The 21,178-nt window shown below is 40.8% G+C and overlaps 2 protein-coding genes and 1 pseudogene across 3 annotated transcripts; 2 read left to right on the top strand and 1 right to left on the bottom strand.

Moving 5' to 3' along the window:
* The first annotated feature begins 1,632 nt into the window (after positions 1-1,632).
* On the top strand, positions 1,633-4,907 carry Try5 (trypsin 5). 2 transcript variants are annotated; one of them, XM_008762925.1, is made up of 5 exons: positions 1,633-1,672; positions 2,663-2,822; positions 3,693-3,946; positions 4,310-4,446; positions 4,709-4,907. In XM_008762925.1, the coding sequence occupies exons 1-5, from the start codon at positions 1,633-1,635 to the stop codon at positions 4,856-4,858; spliced, it is 741 nt and encodes a 246-aa protein (XP_008761147.1). In that variant the 3' UTR covers positions 4,859-4,907. The 2 variants fall into 2 exon arrangements, with proteins under 2 accessions (XP_008761147.1, XP_063143011.1); XM_063286941.1 differs by having other exon boundaries at positions 3,693-3,955.
* A 5,886-nt stretch (positions 4,908-10,793) lies between these two features.
* Positions 10,794-11,510, top strand: Cdc42-ps1 (cell division cycle 42, pseudogene 1; annotated as a pseudogene).
* A 594-nt stretch (positions 11,511-12,104) lies between these two features.
* Prss3 (serine protease 3) lies at positions 12,105-15,579 on the bottom strand. The gene is made up of 5 exons (NM_001108626.1): positions 15,523-15,579; positions 14,182-14,341; positions 13,070-13,323; positions 12,570-12,706; positions 12,105-12,307 (listed from the first exon to the last, which is right to left on the bottom strand). Exons 1-5 carry the CDS (start codon positions 15,560-15,562, stop codon positions 12,158-12,160), a joined length of 741 nt encoding a protein of 246 aa, NP_001102096.1. The 5' UTR covers positions 15,563-15,579; the 3' UTR covers positions 12,105-12,157.
* Between the last annotated feature and the right edge of the window lie 5,599 nt (positions 15,580-21,178).

Below are 21,178 nucleotides of genomic sequence, written 5' to 3'. Positions count from 1 at the left end.
ATAATTCCCTTTTTTATACTCACCATACACAAGTTTTTAAAAAGAATGTGAGGCTCCACACCAAATCTATAGAGTACATGACTCTTATGTTAAATGTCTTATAAAGTGTAAAGACATTTTACTTAGAACAGTACCCCACTTAGTCATGACCCCATGAGCCATTTAGGGTATAGATGGAAGGCTGTGAGTATCAAATCTGTTGTGTAGCTGTGCCAGTCATGCCAGAGCTGGGCACAGAGATGTTAATAGGCGTCACAGGAGTGTGATTCCCCAGTACATTCTGATGCCCACTTCCTTCCTCATTCTCCATGACTGGCATGCCAGAGCCAATCACGAGGTTCTGAACTCAGACTTTTCCCATTCGATGGCATCACTAGCACATTTGTAAATTTTTTAATTGGAGAAAACTCAGTCAGGAGCTCTGCTAGTTTTTGTCCCTCAACAAAACTGAGATTAGCATACCTAAAAAGGTAAGTAGATTTTGTAACAGGGTTTCTCCAATTACTCATAACTTTAGATTTAACCTCATATATCATTTTTTAATATACTCCCTCTAGGCTGATGATGTTTCAATATATTTTCATGCTGGGATGCAGAGGCTTTGTTAAAACTTATTCACAGATGTTTTACAGGAATGTTTTCTCTGAATTAAGTCTGATATGATAGTGTCACTAAATATAAAGAATATCAGAATCCTCCTATATTTTTCATATAGGAAAATATTTGATTTGTGTTAATGACTCCTTGCTAAAATTATATTGAAGGCAATCCTGTGAACAGAACTCAGACTAAGCATTGCTGAAGTCTTTCCTTACAACAGTTATAGACTATAGACTTCTATCTCAAACCAACTGTGTTGAAGTAAGGTGATCTTAAATGCAGATTGTTAACAGAACCATGGAAGAGGACTCATAAAAGCATGAAAAATGAGGGTCAACAGTGAGAGGAGAATGTGGTGCTGTATCTCTGGGTCATATTAAGGAAACTAAATGAAACCTCAGTGTTCATACTTCAAAACACTTTTCTTGTAATAAACTTCTTAGACAGGAGAGCCAAGTAAAAACCTACAGTATGAACCATGGCTATTTCTCCCTTTGCCCTCTTATTAAATACTCCAATTCTGTTGTCAAATGTCCTTGGGTATGCTATTTCTATATGATGAATGACTCTATAGCTAAGAATCACAATGATCTCATAGTTATTAGATCCACATGGGCTCTATAGATTCCAATATCCCCCAAAATACCAGGTCTTCCTTAAAGTTAATAAACAAACATCCTGTGATATTAGGGTATATATAATGAAGGTGCTGATTCTCTACCCCATTAACTTTTTATATGAGCCTAAGAAGGACATGATGCACAGTCAGAGTCTGTTTCCACTGCTTTGCAAAGCCCTTTTTCAAGAATTAAGCGCAATTCATGTCTCCAATGGGATGAAAATTTTCTTTATCACATGTGCCTCATTTAGTCACAGAGTAGACAAACACAACATAATGATGTAAGGCTCTGCAAAATGGAAACTCACAGGTGTGTTTCTGTAGAAGCAGTGAGGGCCCTCCCCTCTGTACCTCCTCCCTACATTGGTGTATAAAGGCAGGCTTCCCACAAGTGCTCACTACCTTCTGCCAAAATGAGAGCACTCCTGTTCCTGGCCCATGTGGGAGCTGCTGGTGAGTTCCATGCCTTAACCTAGGTTATTCCCTTCCTTCTCCTAGAAGCCTTGGACCCCACTATCAAGGCTGCTTTTTTCAATCCCATCTTTACTCCAATGTTTGCTTTCTCTTTCCAGCAGCAGCCTGCTTCCAAACTTTCTCTGTAACACTACTTTATTACCTCTTACACTTGCATATATAATGTGAGCGGAGAGTCTAGAAAAGGAAAGCATGAGAAGGTTCCAGAATAGAAGCCAGCAGGACTCCTTATGGGTCCACCACCTTGAGGATACTGAATGCCTGGCTGCCTTTACAGAGTAAAGCTCCAATCTTGAAAGTTGAGACTCATAAAAGTGGAGACTAACATGTAAAAATTCTTACTTTATATGATTGGAAGAGTGACTTGTATTAGGAAGGCTATTTGTTACTATATATTTTTTAAAATTACAAAAGTAATTTGTAAGAATTTACAACATACAAAAAAATACAAATCAACGATCTTCAGCAATAACATAAACAGATCTGTCCTACATAAAGCCTGTTCCCTATTTTTCTTAACACATAGAATTGAGGTATAAAGAGTCTGTGAGTACATAAAGTACTATACACTAAGCATATTTTTATAAAATACCTCAAACCATAAAAAACCAATTGAAATCTCTGTCAGCCAAATGAGTTCAATGAATAATGATTTTCATATCAAAAAGTAGTAGATCAGAAAACCATCTCTGCACACTATTTCTGCATACTGAGAGCATTGATGATTATGTCACTCATAACAAATCAGAGTGCAGTCACCTACGTAGTATCTTCTTATTGTCATGCAGTGCTGTGTAGTGTAGAACAGTGTTGGACAAATTGTCCTATGCCTACTAGGGATACAGTGTTACCTTCTTTTTTTTTTCTACTTGTATTTAGTGAAGACTATTACTTAGCTGAAAGCTGAGAGCCCACCTGCCAGGACATTGATGAATTGTGTTCTCACTGCTTTTCTTGTTTTAACTCAAGTTGCTTTTCCCATTGATGATGATGACAAGATCGTTGGAGGATACACCTGCCAAGAGAATTCTGTCCCCTACCAGGTGTCCCTGAACTCTGGATACCACTTCTGTGGAGGTTCTCTCATCAATGACCAGTGGGTGGTGTCTGCAGCTCACTGTTACAAGTCGTAAGTGATGGACCCTCACTGTACAGAACACACATTTGACCTTTCTGAGGGCAGAATATGAGATTGGGAAAGAAATGACCTGATACGGTGAATGGGAAGAGTCACAGGAAAGAGATTACTTATTTCATGAGTTCAGAGACAATAAGAATACAGATTAGGAAGCCTTTCATACCTATAAATTATCCAAAATATGTAAGTATATAGATAAAGAAAGCAAGGAAAGTTGATTGTAGGATAGAAAGAATCAAACATGAAGTCACACGAAGTCTTTCACAAATAGCAGTCCTGGTGATAAACCATGGTGATAAACCTAGTGCGAAAAAACGGTAAAGATTTTAAAAACTCATGTGCTGCTGTGAATATCACTGTAAAGAGGTAATTGAGAGCTGGTTTGTGTACCAGATGGTGTCAGACCTGAACGTGCTTCCAGATCAGCCAGATTTTAATTTGAAAATCTAGGGAGAAAGCAGAGAGTGAATTCATAGCACGTTGGGAGCTGCCACAGTCACACGGATAGAGATATTCTTATTGCACACCAGACTAGGTTAATTAAAGTATGATTTATTCTTTGCAAAGCCACAGAAGAAGAATGAAGGCACAAGGAACTATTTTGTTTATAAAAGATGGAGGGACAGGAGGTTGACGAGCAGTCTACAACTACAGTCATTTAACTCAATCGTATTACTTGTCTTTGAAACAGAAAGAAATCAGGTCTCACAATGTTACTTGTCCTCCATGACTCTGTCACTTTTGTGATATCAGACCAAGCTCCTCTCCACTCTAAGATTATTTAACAAAAAAGTGAGTAACAACTCTGAAGTATCTGCAATAATGGAGATGAAGAGTATAACATGTTTCTCTTCCAAACAGCCGCATCCAAGTGAGACTGGGAGAGCACAACATCAATGTCCTTGAGGGCAATGAGCAGTTTGTCAATGCTGCCAAGATCATCAAGCATCCCAACTTTAATGCAAGGAACCTGAACAATGACATCATGCTGATCAAGCTCTCTGTCCCCGTGACCCTCAATTCCCGAGTGGCCACTGTGGCTCTGCCCAGCTCCTGTGCACCTGCAGGCACTCAGTGCCTCATCTCTGGCTGGGGCAACACCCTCAGTCTTGGTGGTGAGTACAGCATTTTATCAACTTCCTTCACAACTTTCCAGAAGTATGCAAGGTTCTATACTGAAACCATGGGCTTCAAAAATGCAAAACCATCGCAAGTAGCCAATAACACTGAGTTATGAAGAGTGTACAAGAGATGTATGCACAAAAACAACCTTGTTTCCAGCATGTAAACAGAGCAGATGAAGAAGGTTCTATTATTACTTCCAGAAAGGACATCAATAATGACTATTCTGGGATCTAAGTTTCTTGCTGGGACTTAATATCTTGAAGAATGTACCAGGTTCCCTAGAGTTGTCTAAACTGGAATGCCAATGGCTAGCCTCCCCTGAATCACATTTCTTTCTATTCCTTTCCTCAAAGTGAACAACCCAGACCTGCTCCAGTGCCTGGATGCCCCAGTGCTGCCTCAGGCTGACTGTGAGGCCTCCTACCCTGGAAAGATCACCAATAACATGATCTGTGTTGGCTTCCTGGAGGGAGGCAAAGATTCCTGCCAGGTAATTGGCTCCATTCTCACAAAAATGCTGTCGTTTTTCCTAGGATTGGGGTTGGGCTGCCCTAATGTATGAGGCAGGGAGTTTCCTGTAGTAGTTCATGGAAATGTGAGGAGGGCTATTCTGGAGGTTATTTCAACATGTCAGCAAGAGCAGAGGGTGGGCTACCCTAGGGAGTCATAGCATGGCTAGACTGGCGTCTTCAGAGTAATGTGTTCCTTTCTCATTATGCCTCTCCCTTCAATACTGTATTTCTCCTTCCCAGGGTGACTCTGGTGGCCCTGTGGTCTGCAATGGACAGCTCCAGGGCATTGTCTCCTGGGGCTATGGCTGTGCCCTGAAGGACAACCCTGGTGTGTACACCAAGGTCTGCAACTATGTGGACTGGATTCAGGACACCATTGCTGCAAACTAAGTTTCCTAAATCTCCTTGAAGTCACTGTGCCAATAAAGTTGATTTTTTCTGTTAGTTCCTGTGTCTCTGATCTCTTTATCCTTTTGTCTGTGTGAAATACACTCCTATTTGAACTCATTTCTCTTTATTATTGAAATGTTGCTAGCTATATACATCTTCAAATATGCTGCATGGAGTAATAGTTCAGCAACAATTTTAAAAAGTATGTATTAAGTGGTCGAAAGTTTACAGGTTTTTTTCTCGAAAAACGTATCAGTAAGTTGAGACTAAAATTGTTCTTAACAGTGTTTTAGTATCACATGTGATGTTTAACTGAACCCTTTCATAAATAAATATGTTTTTAAGGAATAAAGAGCATATGTTCAATTGAGAAATTTTTTGATGGGAGTTCCTTTTAAATTGAGTTGATTCATAGTTTCTATGTCTGGGTGTGACTTTGGCTTCCTCTCTCCTTTGGAGTCTTGCGTAGCACCGGTTGGTATTATGAAAACTAACCATGAAAATACATTCATGTCTCGTAGTTCAGGCCACTCAAATTTTTATGCAAAAATACTCAATAAAATTTTGGTAAACCAAATCCAGTAACAAATTAAAAACATCATCCATCCTGCTTGTGTTGGTAGGCTTCATTCCAGGTATGCATAAATTGTTCAATATTTTAAAAGTCTTCAATATACAGGTCTCATGTAAATTAGTCTTTTTCTCTGTGACTCAGGATATCACAATTTTTTCAAGTTCTTTACACTTGTGTGGTTCTGAAAACTAAAAGATGTTGCTTTAGTACCACAGGAGAAGAATCAGGACGGTAGATAGAATTTTGTTTGTCACACTTTTCTTTTTGATTGTCAGAGAAAGAGATGGTGTACAAGGGTTGAACTGAAGGACTTCTCTTTATTCTAATATATCCCCAATATCTACCATTATAAAACTAAGAGGTTATTAGAAGGTCTCTTCATCTAGTGTCTCATTGGTCATGACACACAGGAATTTTTAATCCCCTTTCTTTTTGAAAGGACAGTGTAGTGTACTGTTGTATTTTAAAGTAATAGGGTCAATATCTCTTGTCTAAACTTTTGCAATGATATTCGAAGACTTTGTGGGAGATTCATTCTCTTGATCTCAACTTCAAACCCAATGAGTCACAATCCAGACCATGATGTATCACAGTCTGTATTTTAATAACCTGTTATTATGTTTTCTACCCATTCTCAAGATTTAGAGCCTATTTTTGAGAGAGAAGAAAATGAATGATAAAGCAATTTTCAACTGTATTTTGAAAACTTGGATCTATTTTCTTACTATAGGACTCAGGAACCAGTTGTGAAACTATTTGCCAGCTTTCTCATTGGTTTTTATAGAGAGAAAACAAATCCCTCTTCCTTTAAAGATGTACTCTTTGTACTATGTTGTCCAGGTGTAATGTAGTGCCCACTCTCTTGAGTGTTGCAGCAGTTGAGGGGCAAGAACAGTTCTTCTGCACTCAGTAACCTGTGATCATCCCTTGTGACTACTGCAGTTGGTGAGAGCCTCTTGCAATAGACAAGTGTCATGACTACATCGCCTGAGCTGATACTCTCAGGCTGGCTTACCCTCCATCCCTGTAGCCAAGGCCAGCTATACTGTGTTCCCTGTGCTATATGGTGGCTGACTCTCCCAAGTGCTAAAGGTGAAGAAGGGTGGTGGCAGCTCTCCTCCTCTCAGCCCTTAATGACTAACTGTTCACTGATGCACAAGTGATAGGTGGGGCCAGCTCTGGACAACCCTGGATACTTCACCCATCAACATGGCTCCAGGGAGCACCAAAGTCTAGGGATGTCTGCCTGGCCTTTGGTGGTAACAGATGACCAGTACTGCAGGAACACAGGCTTAGAAATGGCCCTTGGCCATAGCTCAGGTCTGGGCCTCTCCATGGCATTAGATTATATCCATAGCTACTCACACCAGGCTATTCCTTGAGTCTCTGGTTCTACCTATCTTCATTGTGCATGCAACCTTCTCTCTCTCTCTGTCTCTGTCTCTCTGTCTCTGTCTCTGTCTCTCTGTCTCTCTCCTCTTTCTCTTTCTCCTCTTTCTCGTTCTCCTCTTTCTTTTTCTCTTTTTCTTTCCTTTCTATCTCTCTAGCACTTACTTTCTCATTTTAATGTTGCTCTGGTCCTTTGGGTGACCAGGGTCCTCTAAAATATGGTATACCTGTTCTGTACATTGCTACACTAGACAGTAGTCATCTGCGGTATGGTCTGCCTACCTGAGCCTCTGTAGCACCAGGATGGGGTCAGCTTATGATTTCTCTGCCTCTGTGGGCCATGACACAGAGTTGGGTTCATCTGAAGTGTACTCTACTGACTTATTCCCTGTAGCACAGAGCTGAGGTACATCTCAGGCCTTCTTTATGTGCCTATACTGTGTGAGGCCTAGAGGAGGTTGTTTTGGGCATAGTCTGCCTCTGAGGGTCTATTGCTGTAAAATTAAAATAAAATGCTTTCTTTTTTTTTATTAACTTGAGTATTTCTTATATACATTTCGAGTGTTATTCCCTTTCCCAGTTTCTGGGCAAATATCCCCCTCCCCCCTCCCCTTTCTTATCGGTGTTCTCCTCCCCATCCTCCCCCCATTGCCGCCCTCCCTGCTACAATCTAGTTTACTGGGGTTTCAGTCTTAGTGGGACCCAGGGCTTCCCCTTCCACTGGTGCTCTTACTAGGATATTCATTGCTACCTATGAGGTCAGAGTCCAGGGTCAGTCCATGTATAGTCTCTAGGTAGTGGCTTAGTCCCTGGAAGCTCTGGTTGCTTGGCATTGTTGTACATACGGGGTCTCGAGCCCCTTCAAGCTCTTCCAGTTCTTTCTCTGATTCCTTCAACGGGGGTCCTATTCTCAGTTCAGTGGTTTGCTGCTAGCATTCGCCTCTGTGTTTGCTGTATTCTGGCTGTGTCTCTCAGGAGCGATCTACATCCGTCTCCTGTCGGCCTGCACTTCTTTGCTTCATCCATCTTGTCTAATTGGATGGCTGTATATGTATGGGCCACATGTGGGGCAGGCTCTGAATGGGTGTTCCTTCTGTTTCTATTTTAATCTTTGCCTCTCTATTCCCTGCCAAGGGTATTCTTGTTCCCCTTTTAAAGAAGGAGTGAAGCATTCACATTTTGATCATCCGTCTTGAGTTTCATTTGTTCTAGGAATCTAGGGTAATTCAAGCATTTGGGCTAATAGCCACTTATCAATGAGTGCATACCATGTGTGTTTTTCTGTGATTGGGTTACCTCACTCAGGATGATATTTTCCAGTTCCAACCATTTGCCTACAAATTTCATAAAGTCATTGTTTTTGATAGCCGAGTAATATTCCATTGTGTAGATGCTTTCTTTTAACCCCCAACTAGATCCGGCACCGTAGTGCCCCATGACATCTTTTGGAAGTTTTCATCTCAGTCAGCAAAGCATTTCACCACTTTGCTCCATCCCATAAATCACACTGCTGATGGCTACTCTCTGAGCCTGGCAACAATCTTTCTACCTGTCTAGTTCACAAGGCAGGTTGCCACCATGCCAGACATACACATCCCAATTCTGTAGCAACTCAGTGTCTCCAGCCACCCCACACTCTCTTGAATTCAATTAAATCAACACATGAAAGAACACACAGCACAATAACCTCTGGTCCAACTGATAATATATAATTGTTCACCTAGATAACATACAGTATGCTCATCTAGCTACACAAAATCCTGTACACATCCATCCCTTAAAAATATTCATAACAGCTCTTGCTCTCCTTGCTCTTTGTTCTTTACTTCTCTGCTCTCTTCCTGTCTGTCCCTGTCCTTTCTATACTCACCCCCCCTTCCCTCCACGTGCTCATGGCCAGCCTATGTTCCTTCCCCTTCTACTTTTCTCCTCTCATTAAATCTCTCCACGTGGTACCAAAAAAAGTAGGGGGGGGGGAGATAGAGAGACAGAGACAGAGAATATTCATTACAATCAGTAAATGTGCAGAGAGGAATCTTAACATCTGCCTCCGTGTTCTCTTGGCTACTATCTCTCCTTTGAGCCATTCTCCTCCTCCTCTAAAATCTTTTCTCCCATCCTTCCATTTTGTCCAATGACAGGCCTCATTCTATCATGTACCTGCTTCGCCTGCATAGTAACATCTTCCTAAAAGTGTTACATGGTCATATGCTGGGGGTGGGTCTCAAGGCTGACCATTTTTTTTTATTGGACATTCAACTGATACATTCTACCTGGGCATTAGTATTCCTCCCATTCTCAGCATTCCTGAGCTACCTGTGGCTCATTGTTTAAGGTTGTATGTGACCTCATTGGGGTTTTTCATGTTTACTTTGGCCTATCTGTCACCATTGTCCTTGTTCAGCTTATGTATAGGCATCATATTGATGAGACTGTATGAGTGTAGCTACTGACATAACTAGGAGATACAATTTCATAGAAAACTCATTGTGTATTTGATTTTTAAAATTTTTCCACATTGTCTCCACAATGTTCCCAAAGTCATCAGGGCAAGAGTTGTTTTGTAAACAAATCTACTAGGATTGATCTCCATAAGTCCACATTTTTATTGGTTATGGTATTTTTTAATGTTCCTGATCTGTTACAAAGAGAAGTTTCTATATGCAAACTGAGGACTACACATAACTGTAGGAATAAGGACAAATATTTAATACTGTCCTGGTTTAGTAAAGGAGGGGTCATAGTTTTTCTTCAAAATGACTTCACTAGCTTTCGCTATTTTGTTGGTTTTCAGTACCAGCCATACTTTCTCTTTTGTTATTCAGGTTTGTATCATTCAATAAGAGAGTCACAGTTAGTGCCAGGTTAGGCATAAGAGGTAGGAAATGGAAAAATCTAAATGTCTAGATAAATACATAGTGAAATGGTGGATAATATGGTATATTAATCACTTATAAAAATGAAATCGTGAACTTTTCAGGTGAATGAATGGAACATTGGAAAATATCCTAACCCAGACCCCAAATTATAAATGACAAATATTATTACTCATTGGAACACCTACCTACAGATCTTAAGATATGAGTATGTATTATGGAATAACTCAGAAAAGAAACAAATAAAAGAAACCAAAAACAGTAAAAAAAGCCAAATATTAGGAATGAAAAAGGAGCCAGTGCCAGAATAGGAAAATGGAGGAGCAATGGAGAAGGAAGAACAGAGTACAAAATATTTCATTGGAGAAATGAGAAAAATGACAAGTCAGAAAAGAACCAAGGAGATAAACATAGAAGAAGAAAACAGAAGGGTAAAATGACAGTAAGGATCTCTAAAAATTTTATAAGAAATTAATAAGCCATAAGATACGTATATATGTATATGTATATGTATATGTATATGTATATATATATATATATATATGTGTGTGTGTGTGTGTGTGTGTGTGTGTGTGGTGTGGTGTGTGTGTAATCAAGTTAATGAAATTTCTTCTCTGAGTTAAGAATATTTCTTCCAAAAACCAAACACCATCTAAGAAAAGCCTAATACCCTGCCTTTAAAAAGCCCTCTTTTGAGTTGTTTCTCAGGGTTGTACCAGAGACTCTTGAAACATTATTATGTGCTATTGCTTACTGCAATCATTTGCCCCACAAGAGGTAGAAAGCAATTGCTTTGTTGAAGACGCCATGTATTTCAGAAACAGGACCAGAGGCCCCTAAGGCAAACTGACCTGAATACCTACTTACTGAGAATTAGTTTTCATGATACCAGAAAGTGCTATGCAATTCTCCAAAAGAGGGAGGCCACCAACAACTCCATCCAGCCATGGTGCCTATGAATTACCTTACATTTGAAGGAAACTTTAATTTAAAATCTCCCATTTAAAGTTCATGTTATTTATTCCTTAATAACATACATGTTCATGAAAGTATTGAGTTAAAAATTACATGTAGCCCAGTAAAATGCTTTTCCATAATGCAGACAATTAAGGGCTGTGTTGTCAGTGATGGTGCTATTGATAAAATATGTCTACTGATATCCTATATGATGAACAAGATTCCAGCAAAATATATACTGACTGTTTTCAACAACTATATAGTCACTCTTATGATTGATGGAGAGCCATACACTCTTGGACTTTTTGATATTCCAGGGCAAGAAGGTTATGACAAAGACTGCTAAGTTATTAAGGCAGCACTGGGGCATTCAGACACTAGAGCAGGTCTGGGTTGTTCACTTTGAGGAAAGGATAAGAAAGAAATGTTATTCAGACCAGGCTAGCCATCAACATTCCAATGAAGACAACTCTATGGACTTATTTTTCTAGTATGTTTCTCAGTGGTCTCTCCATCCTCATTCAAAAATGTGAAAGAAAAGTGGGTACCTGAGACAACTCACCACTGCTCAAGGACTCCTTTCTTACTTGCTGCAACTCAAATGGGTCTCAGAGATGACCTTTGTACTATTGAGAAACTTGCCAAGAACAAAGTGAAATCTATTACCCTGAAAACTGCTGACAAGCTGGAGTGGGATCTGAAGGCTGTCAAGAATGAGGATTGCTGTAACCTCACACAGAAATGGCTAAAGAATGTGTTTCTTGAAGCAACATTGGCTGCCCTGGAACCTTTAGAAGCAAGGAAAAGCCATGGGAATGCTGTTAGGAAACACATCAATGCTACTTCTCTCAGGTGATAAGGTTACATGGCTGCTTTATTGAGAAGCCATGAGTATGTAGGGTGGAGAACATACTTTTAACCAACATGAGGACCCTTCAGTGTAATCTCTTTCTTCTATGAGGAACCCTTGGACAACTCCAATGAAAAATTTCAAGAACCTCATCACTCTTGATCAGTGTTAATAAAGACTTTTTCAGATTATTTTGTGTGCAAATTCAGTTTTTAAAATGTGCAGGTAATTTCCTTACACAATCCTGAACTTTGGGGATCATTAGGGCCAAACTGATGCTTTTTTGTATCTCAACTCTCTATACTTTTCATGTGTATCAAAATAACAAAATACTTCGCAAGTGAAAAAGAAACAAATGTAAGTATGAAAAACTATTAGAAATATTTTAGCATCAAAGTTCTCATAAATGTTCTTTTAAAGAGAAGAAAAAATCGATCCTATTACTATTTTTTCATTTCAACTGCAGCTGAACTATTATTACATGCAGTATATTTGAAGATGTATATAGCTAGCAACATTTCAATAATAAAGAGAAATGAGTTCAAATAGGAGTATATTTCACACAGACAAAAGGATAAAGAGATCAGAGACACAGGAACTAATGGAAAAAATCAACTTTACTGGCACAGTGACTTCAAGGAGATTTAGGAAACTTAGTTTGCAGCAATGGTGTCCTGAATCCAGTCCACATAGTTGCAGACCTTGGTGTACACACCAGGGTTGTCCTTCAGGGCACAGCCATAGCCCCAGGAGACAATGCCCTGGAGCTGTCCATTGCAGACCACAGGGCCACCAGAGTCACCCTGGGAAGGAGAAATACAGTATTGAAGGGAGAGGCATAATGGGAAAGGACCACATTACTCTGAAGACGCCAGTCTAGCCATGCTATGACTCCCTAGGGTAGCCCACCCTCTGCTCTTGCTGACATGTTGAAATAACCTCCAGAATAGCCCTCCTCACATTTCCATGAACTACTACAGGAAACTCCCTGCCTCATACACTAGGGCAGTCCAACCCCAATCCTAGGAAAAACGACAGCATTTTTGTGAGAATGGAGCCAATTACCTGGCAGGAATCTTTGCCTCCCTCCAGGAAGCCAACACAGATCATGTTATTGGTGATCTTTCCAGGGTAGGAGGCCTCACAGTCAGCCTGAGGCAGCACTGGGGCATCCAGGCACTGGAGCAGGTCTGGGTTGTTCACTTTGAGGAAAGGAATAGAAAGAAATGTGATTCAGGGGAGGCTAGCCATTGGCATTCTAGTTTAGACAACTCTAGGGAACCTGGTACATTCTTCAAGATATTAAGTCCCAGCAAGAAACTTAGATCCCAGAATAGTCATTATTGATGTCCTTTCTGGAAGTAATAATAGAACCTTCTTCATCTGCTCTGTTTACATGCTGGAAACAAGGTTGTTTTTGTGCATACATCTCTTGTACACTCTTCATAACTCAGTGTTATTGGCTACTTGCGATGGTTTTGCATTTTCGAAGCCCATGGTTTCAGCATAGAACCTTGCATACTTCTGGAAAGTTGCGAAGGAAGTTGATAAAATGCTGTACTCACCACCAAGACTGAGGGTGTTGCCCCAGCCAGAGATGAGGCACTGAGTGCCTGCAGGTGCACAGGAGCTGGGCAGAGCCACAGTGGCCACTCGAGCATTGAGTTTCACAGGGGAAGAGAGCTTGATCAGCATGATGTCATTGTTCAGGTTCCTTGCATTAAAGTTGGGATGCTTGATGATCTTGGCAGCATTGACAAACTGCTCATCGCCCTCAAGGACATTGATGTTGTGCTCTCCGAGTCTCACTTGGATGCGGCTGTTGGGAAGAGAAACATGTTATACTCTTCCTCTCCATTATTGAAAATACTTCAGAGTTGTTAATCACTTTTTTGTTAAATAATCTTAGAGTGGGGAGGAGCTTTGTCTGATATCACAAAGGTTACAGAAGTGTGGAGGGCAAGTCACATTGTGAGACCTGATTTCTTTCTGTTTCAAGGACAAGTAATGTGATTGAGTTAAAGGACTGTAGTTGTAGACTGCTCATCAACCTCCTGTCCCTCCACCTTTTATAAACAAAATAGTTCCTTGGGTCTTCATTCTTCTTCTGTGGCTTTGCAAAGAATAAATCATACTTTAATTAACCTAGTCCAGTGTGTAATAAGAATATCTCTATCCGTGTGACTGTGGCAGCTCCCAACGTGCTATGAATTCACTCTCTCTGTTTTCTCCCTAGATTTTCAAATCATAACCTGGCTGATTCGGAAGCATGTTCAGGTCTGGTATACAAACCAGCTCTCAGTTCCCTCTTTACAGTGATATTCACAGCAGCACATGAGTTTTTAAAATCTTTACAGATTTTCCATACTCACTGAAAACTCTAGTTTATCACCAGGACTGCTATTTGTGAAAAGTTCTTGTGACTTCATGTTCGATTCTTTCTATCCTACAATCAACTTTCCTTGCTTTATTTATCTATACACTATGTATTTTGGATAATTTATGGGTGTGGAGGCCTTCCTATTCTATATCTTATTCTCTTCAAACTCATGAAATAATTAATCTCTTTCCTGTGACTCTTCCCATTCACTGTATCAGGTCATTTCTTTCCCAATCTCATACTCTGCCCTTAGAAAAGTCAAGTGTGTGTTCTGTACAGTGAGGGTCCATCACTTACGTCTTGTAACAGTGAGCTGCAGACACCACCCACTGGTCGTTGATGAGGGAACCTCCACAGAAGTGGTAGCCAGAGTTCAGGGACACCTGGTAGGGGACAGAATTCTCTTGGCAGGTGTATCCTCCAACTATCTTGTCATCGTCATCCACAGGGAAAGCAACTTGAATAAAGACAAGGACACCACTGAGAACCCAATTCCTCAAGGTTCTGGCAGGTGGGCTCTCAGCTTTCAGCTAACTTAGGGTCCTAACTGAATACAAGTATAGAAAATAAGAAGGTAACACCGTTTCCCTAGTAGCCATAGGACTAAATCATACTTTAATTAACCTAGTCCAGTGTGTAATAAGAATATCTCTATCTGTGCAACTGTGGCAGCTCCCAACGTGCTATGAATTCACTCTCTCTGTTTTCTCCCTAGATTTTCAAATCGTGACCTGGCTGATTCGGAAGCATGTTCAGGTCTGACACAAACAAACCAGCTCTCAGTTCCCTCTTTACAGTGATATTCACAGCAGCACTGCTCTACCCACCACTGCATGACAATAGGCACGTACTCTGTAGTTTACTACATTCTGATAGGTTATCAGGGGCATGTCAAATGATGTGCAGCATATAGGAATAGGGTGCAGAGATGGTTTTCTTATTCTCTAATCCTCTAATCCTCTAATTATTCCCTTATTCATTGTATGTATCCTATTGGCTATCAGAGATTTCAAAGAGTTTATGATGGTTGGAAGTATCTTGGATAATATTCTGAGTATAGAGAGTTTTGTGTTCCCACAATTTTCCAGCTTAAATCTGAATTTTAAGGAAAGTAGAGAGTAGTCATTCCATAGGACAGAAGGATGTAATGTTAATGTTGAAGACTGTTGATCTTTTTATTGATTGCATATTTATAATTTTCAAAGTCACTTGGGTATTTTAAAAATATATATGGTACCAAAATTACCCTCCCAATATGATATCACAGTCCCAGGCACATGAATTAAGAATTTTAAGATAGGGTCTCCAGTTGAATGAAGATTTCAACTTTCAAGGTTTGCTTTTATCTGTAAAGACAACCTGGGCTGAGGTATCTCCAAGCTTTTTGGCCCATACAGTTTTATTTCCTGTACCCTCCTCAAGCCTTCCTCTTTCAATATTCTCTGATCACTAAATGAGATTGAAAGGTGTAAGAAACTTTAGTCTTACAGAGAACCCTGAAAGGCTGGAAGCAGAGCTGCCACTGGAAGAAGAAAGAGTACTTTGACATAGAGATGGCATGAAAACCTGTCTTGATTGTGGGGTTCATGGCTTCTTGGAAAAGGAAGGGCATGACCTGGGTTAAGGCATGGAACTCACCAGCAACTCCCACAAGGGCCAGGAACAGGAGTGCTCTCATTTTGGCAAAAGGTAGCGAGCTCTGGGGGAAAGCCTGCCTTTATACCCCAATGCAGGGGGAACCAGGTACTAATGGGAGGGTACCCCCACTTCTACATAAGCACACCTGTGGTTTTCTCTTTCCAAGTACCTTGTATTATCTCTTCTCTGTTTGTCTACACTGTGTGTGGGTGAGGTACATGTGATAAGGAAACTTCCTCCTGGGGCAGACAAGGAAAGCATTTTTTTTCCTTGAAAAGAGGTTTTGCAAAACAGTGGAAACATAGACTCTGTCTTTGCATCATAGCCTTTCTAGGCTGATATGAAGAGGCTGTGTGTTAGAGAATGGCCATATTCCTTAGATATAACCGAGCATCGTGGGAAACTAGTATTAGTATGTTGGTGGATATTCGGGACCTAGAGATTCATTTGAAGAAATATTGTATCTGGGTTTAATAACTATGAGATGATGATGATTAGGTATAGAATAATTCATCATCGAGAAAATTCATGTCTGGGGCTGAAGTAATAAAAATTAAGAGTATTTAGTACACTGTCAACGAAGAAATAGATATGTTTTGTAATGTCAGTCTTTTATTGGCTCCCCTTTCTAACAAGGGTCATATATGAAAAGTGTTTTGAAGTGTGAACGATGAAGTTTGAGTAGACAATTTTCTCAATATGTTCCAGAGATACACCAAAAACCACATTCTCCTCTCTCTTTTCTGTAATGACCGTCTTCTTCTTTTTTTCTCCTCCTCCTCCCCGTCCTCCTCCTCCTCTTCTTCTTCCTCTTCTCCCTCTTCTTCTTCTTCTTCTTCTTCTTCTTCTTCTTCTTCTTCTTCTTCTTCTTCTTCTTCTTCTTCTTCTTCTTCTTCTTCTCCTTCTCCTTCTCCTTCTCCTTCTCCTTCTCCTTCTCCTTCTCCTTCTCTCTCCTTCTTCTCCTTCTTCTCCTTCTCCTTCTTCTTCTCCTCCTCCTCCTCCTCCTCCTCCTCCTCCTCTTCCTCCTCCTCCTCCTCCTCCTCCTCCTCCTCCTCCTCCTCCTCCTCCTCCTCCTCCTCCTCCTCCTTCTTCTTCTTCTTCTTCTTCTTCTTCTTCTTCTTCTTCTTCTTCTTCACTTTTTGTGCTTTTGAGTCCACTCCCTGCAACTTCATGGTTCTATTAATAATCTGTGTTAAAGATTAAAACTTTTCTACCTTCTAGATGCAGGCAGTTTGAGATTGAATTCTACAGTCTATATTAGATTTGAGGAAGGAGTTGGACAACATACAGTCTGATTTCTGTTCACAGAATTGCCTTCAGTAGAGAGATTACTACATTAACAAGTTGTCACGAATAAAAATCAAGATTAAAAATATAGGAGAATTCTGGTATTCTAGATTTTTTTTTAGTGATACTATTACATAAGACTTAGTTCAGAGAAAACACTTCTGCAAAAGATCTGTCAATGGTTCTAACAAAGCTACTGAGTTCCAGCACTCAAGTTTATTGAGACATAGATTTCCTAGAGGTAGTGTATTGAAAAATGTTATGTGATATTATATGTAATGTTATGAGCTAATTTGAGGAAACCTTTTATAGAATCTACTAACTTCTTTAGTTAGTCTGATCTTAGTGTTGTGAGGGACAAGAACATGTAGAGTTCAACAAATATTCTAGAGATGCTGATCAAAGAAGAAAAGTTTGAGTTCAGGATCTTGTGATTGACTTTGACATGCCATTTATGGAAAATGATGAAGTAAATGGATATCAGAATGTTCTGGAAGAAAATACCCCTGTGTGGGCTGTTAGTAACTGCTGTACCCATCCCTGGAGTGACTGGCACAACTACATGACAGAATTCATTCTCAGAGCCCTTCTTTCTGTATCCCGAATCTAGGCTCATGGGGTCATGCCTGAGTGGAGTAATGTTCTATTTGTAAAATTTCTGACAGCTTTTCAAAACTTTTCACCCGACAGTCACGCACTACATCATTTATATTTAAAGTCCCATTTTCTTTTAAGAAGAATTTTACAGTGAAGGATGAAAACAGAAATTATCTCTAATTAGTGAGGAAGATACTATGACTCAAATCTATTCTTTTTTTCTAAGAAACTATCTAAAATTGGCATATGGTCTCAAGGCTCCAAAACGTTATGGAAACCCTTGTGAAGTGTGAGATTTTCCACAGGTGGCATCTAAAAGGCTAAGCATGCCAGAGGTTCCAGGGAGGTAAGTTAAACATCTGGTTCCTCCTGCCATTATTTCCTTGGCAAAGCTTGAACACCAAATTTATATTTTACCTGGCACTGTGTCTCAGAGCCTTGCCTTACCATGACCCTTCACCCACCTGAAGCATGTCTACCACAAGGCTACTCATAGCCAGTAGACAGCTTGTTAGAATAGCTTTATGGTTAGGTGGACAGTAAGTAAGTTTTCTTAAAGATAGTTACTACATTGCTGTTTTGTTTTCTTTGTAAAAATTCTTTTGATTCTATGTGAATTTCACAATATCCATTGGAATCCTAGGCATCTGCCATCTCCATATATCTGCCATCTTCTCTTGTCATCTCCCCTAAAATAATGTCTTCACTAACCAGTGACCAAACAAAATAAATGAAACCAAACATATGATATGACTTATCCCAAAATATACCCACCCTGTGCATACATTTTACTTGAAAATGTTCAATGCAATGAGTCATTGGTCTCCTTCGGGTGCTCTTGATTCTGTGGCACCATCAGTATTGGTTCCACACTTGGAATTTCCTGTTTATCTTGTTGCCTTGTTTTGTGGAGATACTGCAGCTTTGGATCAGCAGAGCAGGAACAGTTCACAAATATTGTAGATTTTGGCTTGGACCAACTTAATGCACTTGATCTGGGCCTGGGTTTTAGCTGAGCAGATCAGTCTGCTTGGTTTCCCTTAGCTACACCACCAGGGGAGCTCTTTAACACTGCTTCTATGAAGATATCCTATGACTCCCCCACTCTCATCCCAGGAAGACTCAGCACTCAGGCTCCAGAACCTCAAGGTGCGTCATCCACACCCATGCCTCTAGAGTCAACTCCACTGTGCTGCTGAGTTAGATGTAGGACCCACTCTCTGAAGTGCTACAGCCAGCAAGGGGCTGGGCCAACTCTCCAGCTCTTTCAACCTTTGAGCTTACTCAACCTTGCCTTCTTCATGAGGATCAGCTCAACTGTGTTGCCAAGTTGAGGTGCAGGGCTTGCTCTCCCACCATAGAGGGGCAGAACCATCTTTCCTTCTCTATTGCCCTCAGGGAGAGTGCATCTGACTGCAGAAGGCAGAGAAGTGCAAAGACTTTACCACCTCACATATTCTACCTCGAGTCAGCTATCAGATAAGTGGCAGGGACTACTCTTCCAGGTTAATGCCCACCTGGTTAGCTCAACTCTGTAACCTCTGATAGGGCCAGTTCTACTGTGCTGCCAAGACTAGGTGCAGGCCCATTCTCCCAAGTGGCAAGGAGCAAGGCCAGCTCATCCACTCTCATGACCCTGGCTAGGGTCATCTCAAATGACTTCTCAGGTAGCAGGGAACTGAAAGGAGGTGAGGGCACTATAATTGCTTATAATTAATGTTAATTTGGTTCCCCCAAACAGTTTGCATGAAAGGTTCTGCACATAGCTTCCGAGAACCTGCCCCACTTAGTTCTGATTGGTAAATAAAGATGTCAGCAGCCACTATTTGGGGAGAGACACAGACAGGATTTAAGGTTCCTGGGCTTGGGACCAGGAGGAGGAGGAAGGAATGCAACATGAAGGCCACCATATAAGGGTAGTAACTTGCAGAAGGGAGAAGCAAAGCTACCATGTAAAGGGGGCAAGAACTCATGGTTCAAAGTGCTGTTCAATTGGGTCAAGCGCAGTTCTGGTGGAACATAGAAATTAGTAAATAGTAACTTGGAATATTGGTGGGAGGTAGAGTCTAACAACAAGAAGGGTAGGCAGCTGCCCAGCTATTGTTCTGCTTAAGGCATATTCAAATTTAAAGGCCATGTATGTGTATTTCATTTGGGAACATAAACCATTGAGATGAGTGGCAACCCTGTGCAGGGATTTATTAAAATAGTAATACTACTGAGCATCACCACTGCACCCAGACCATCTCATGGCAGATGAATGGCAGGGTGGCTCTCCTGTATTCATAACATCTGCTGAGGAGTTGAGTGTGAGGTAGGCAACACGTCCAGGCCTGTACAATTTATGGCAGAAGAGTGGCAGAACAGCACTCCCATGTTCTTTCCCTGGGGTCAAGTTCAGCTAATTCCCATCCACCAGGGCCAGTTCCAATGTACTCCTCAGGTGAGGTAAAAGGGCTGTATTCCCAAGATGGGGCCAGTTTTCAAGATCACAGCATCTGTGAAGGGTGGGCCAATTCAGCATAACCCTTAGATACCCTGTGGTATCAGGTACTGGGTACCCAGACCATGGCAACCCCATGATCTTTACTAGTAACATGAGTCATAGCTGCTGCATAGCAAGGGTCTCAGACATGGCACACAGTGTTTTCAGAGGGTAGGACTTCACCAGGGCTTCAGGAGGGGGGACTGGCTACCACAAAGGCTATTTTTCCCCCTCTCTCTCCTCTCCAATTCCATCTCCCTTCAAAAGGCTCAAAGGGTTCTGTTTCTCTTTCTCTCCCATCTGTCCACCATACACTTTCACATTATAGTGGTTCCCACTATAGGTGGGCCATGTGGCTGTTGGACATGTGGGTGACCTCCTCTGTCTGCGTCATATGGTGTGGTTGAAAACAGGGTTCTAGGTATGTCTATAGCCAGCTTGGGTGACACAGTGCCAGCTAGTCTTCTGTATGCCTATGGCCTTCCAGAGCAAAACGGTGGCAGGTAGGTCTTTGGGCATCTCTCCCATCCTGTGTCTTTGGCATGGCAGTGGGTAGGTCTAACTGAGCTTTGCTGCTTGGTGACAGGCAGGCCTTTGTGTTTCTATGACCCACTGAGTAGTGAGGCTGCAAGCAGGTCTATGATCATCTTTCCTCACCTGTGTACTTGACATTGTGTCCAGGAGGTATCTGAATGTCTCTTGACTTTTTCATCAACCTTCACTGTCAACAACACAACTCTGGGATACTTTGATGAACACTTTGTCACTGATTTCAGCACAGTAGCCAGGGGTCCCTGATGAAGCTGCTTAGTTGCTGTGTTGTCTCATACACTAGAGTAAGATGAGCATGGTACATTTAGTAAACCAGCCATTTACTCTCCACTTGAATATCATTCTAACATACAAATTCCTTTGTGTTTTCCTGGGAAACATTTCCCTAATCCTAATTGAATAGGTATTGTCAAATCATTGTATTTAAAATTTGAAAATAGTGATTAATTTCTATGTTTATATTTAGCACTGTAAATTATCGTCTTTTATGAGCCTGTATTTATTCTGTAATTTTGCTTTTCATACAGGTTAAGTGAGCTTTAAAAGGGAAAATAAGGTTTTTAAACATACGTATTATCTAATTTGTAAGCATTGAGCATGGTCGTCATAATCTAGGCTGGCATGCTCTGACATGACATGAGATTCCTGGTTGCCATGTTCTTTTCTATTACTTGCTTCTGTCTCATGAAAGAAGGAGGTAAGTGAAACTGTTAACTTGTTTTCAGATATGTCAAA

The sequence above is a fragment of the Rattus norvegicus genome, chromosome 4, assembly GCF_036323735.1.
Source record: "Rattus norvegicus strain BN/NHsdMcwi chromosome 4, GRCr8, whole genome shotgun sequence".
NCBI classification, from domain to species: Eukaryota; Metazoa; Chordata; class Mammalia; order Rodentia; family Muridae; genus Rattus; species Rattus norvegicus.
This window is presented reverse-complemented; position numbering and strand designations above follow the sequence as displayed.

What these genes read in the sequence shown, in the direction of transcription:
- Prss3 (NM_001108626.1), bottom strand. Translation starts at nt 15,562, where the DNA reads ATGAGAGCACTCCTGTTCCTGGCCCTTGTGGGAGTTGCTG. An exon ending in CAACACCCTCAGTCTTGGTG is followed by an intron (nt 12,707 to 13,069) that starts GTGAGTACAGCA and finishes CTTTCCTCAAAG; the next exon opens with TGAACAACCCAGACCTGCTC. An exon ending in GAGGCAAAGATTCCTGCCAG is followed by an intron (nt 12,308 to 12,569) that starts GTAATTGGCTCC and finishes TCTCCTTCCCAG; the next exon opens with GGTGACTCTGGTGGCCCTGT.
- Try5 (XM_063286941.1), top strand. Translation starts at nt 1,633, where the DNA reads ATGAGAGCACTCCTGTTCCTGGCCCATGTGGGAGCTGCTG. An exon ending in GGCCCATGTGGGAGCTGCTG is followed by an intron (nt 1,673 to 2,662) that starts GTGAGTTCCATG and finishes TTTTAACTCAAG; the next exon opens with TTGCTTTTCCCATTGATGAT. An exon ending in GCAGCTCACTGTTACAAGTC is followed by an intron (nt 2,823 to 3,692) that starts GTAAGTGATGGA and finishes TCTTCCAAACAG; the next exon opens with CCGCATCCAAGTGAGACTGG.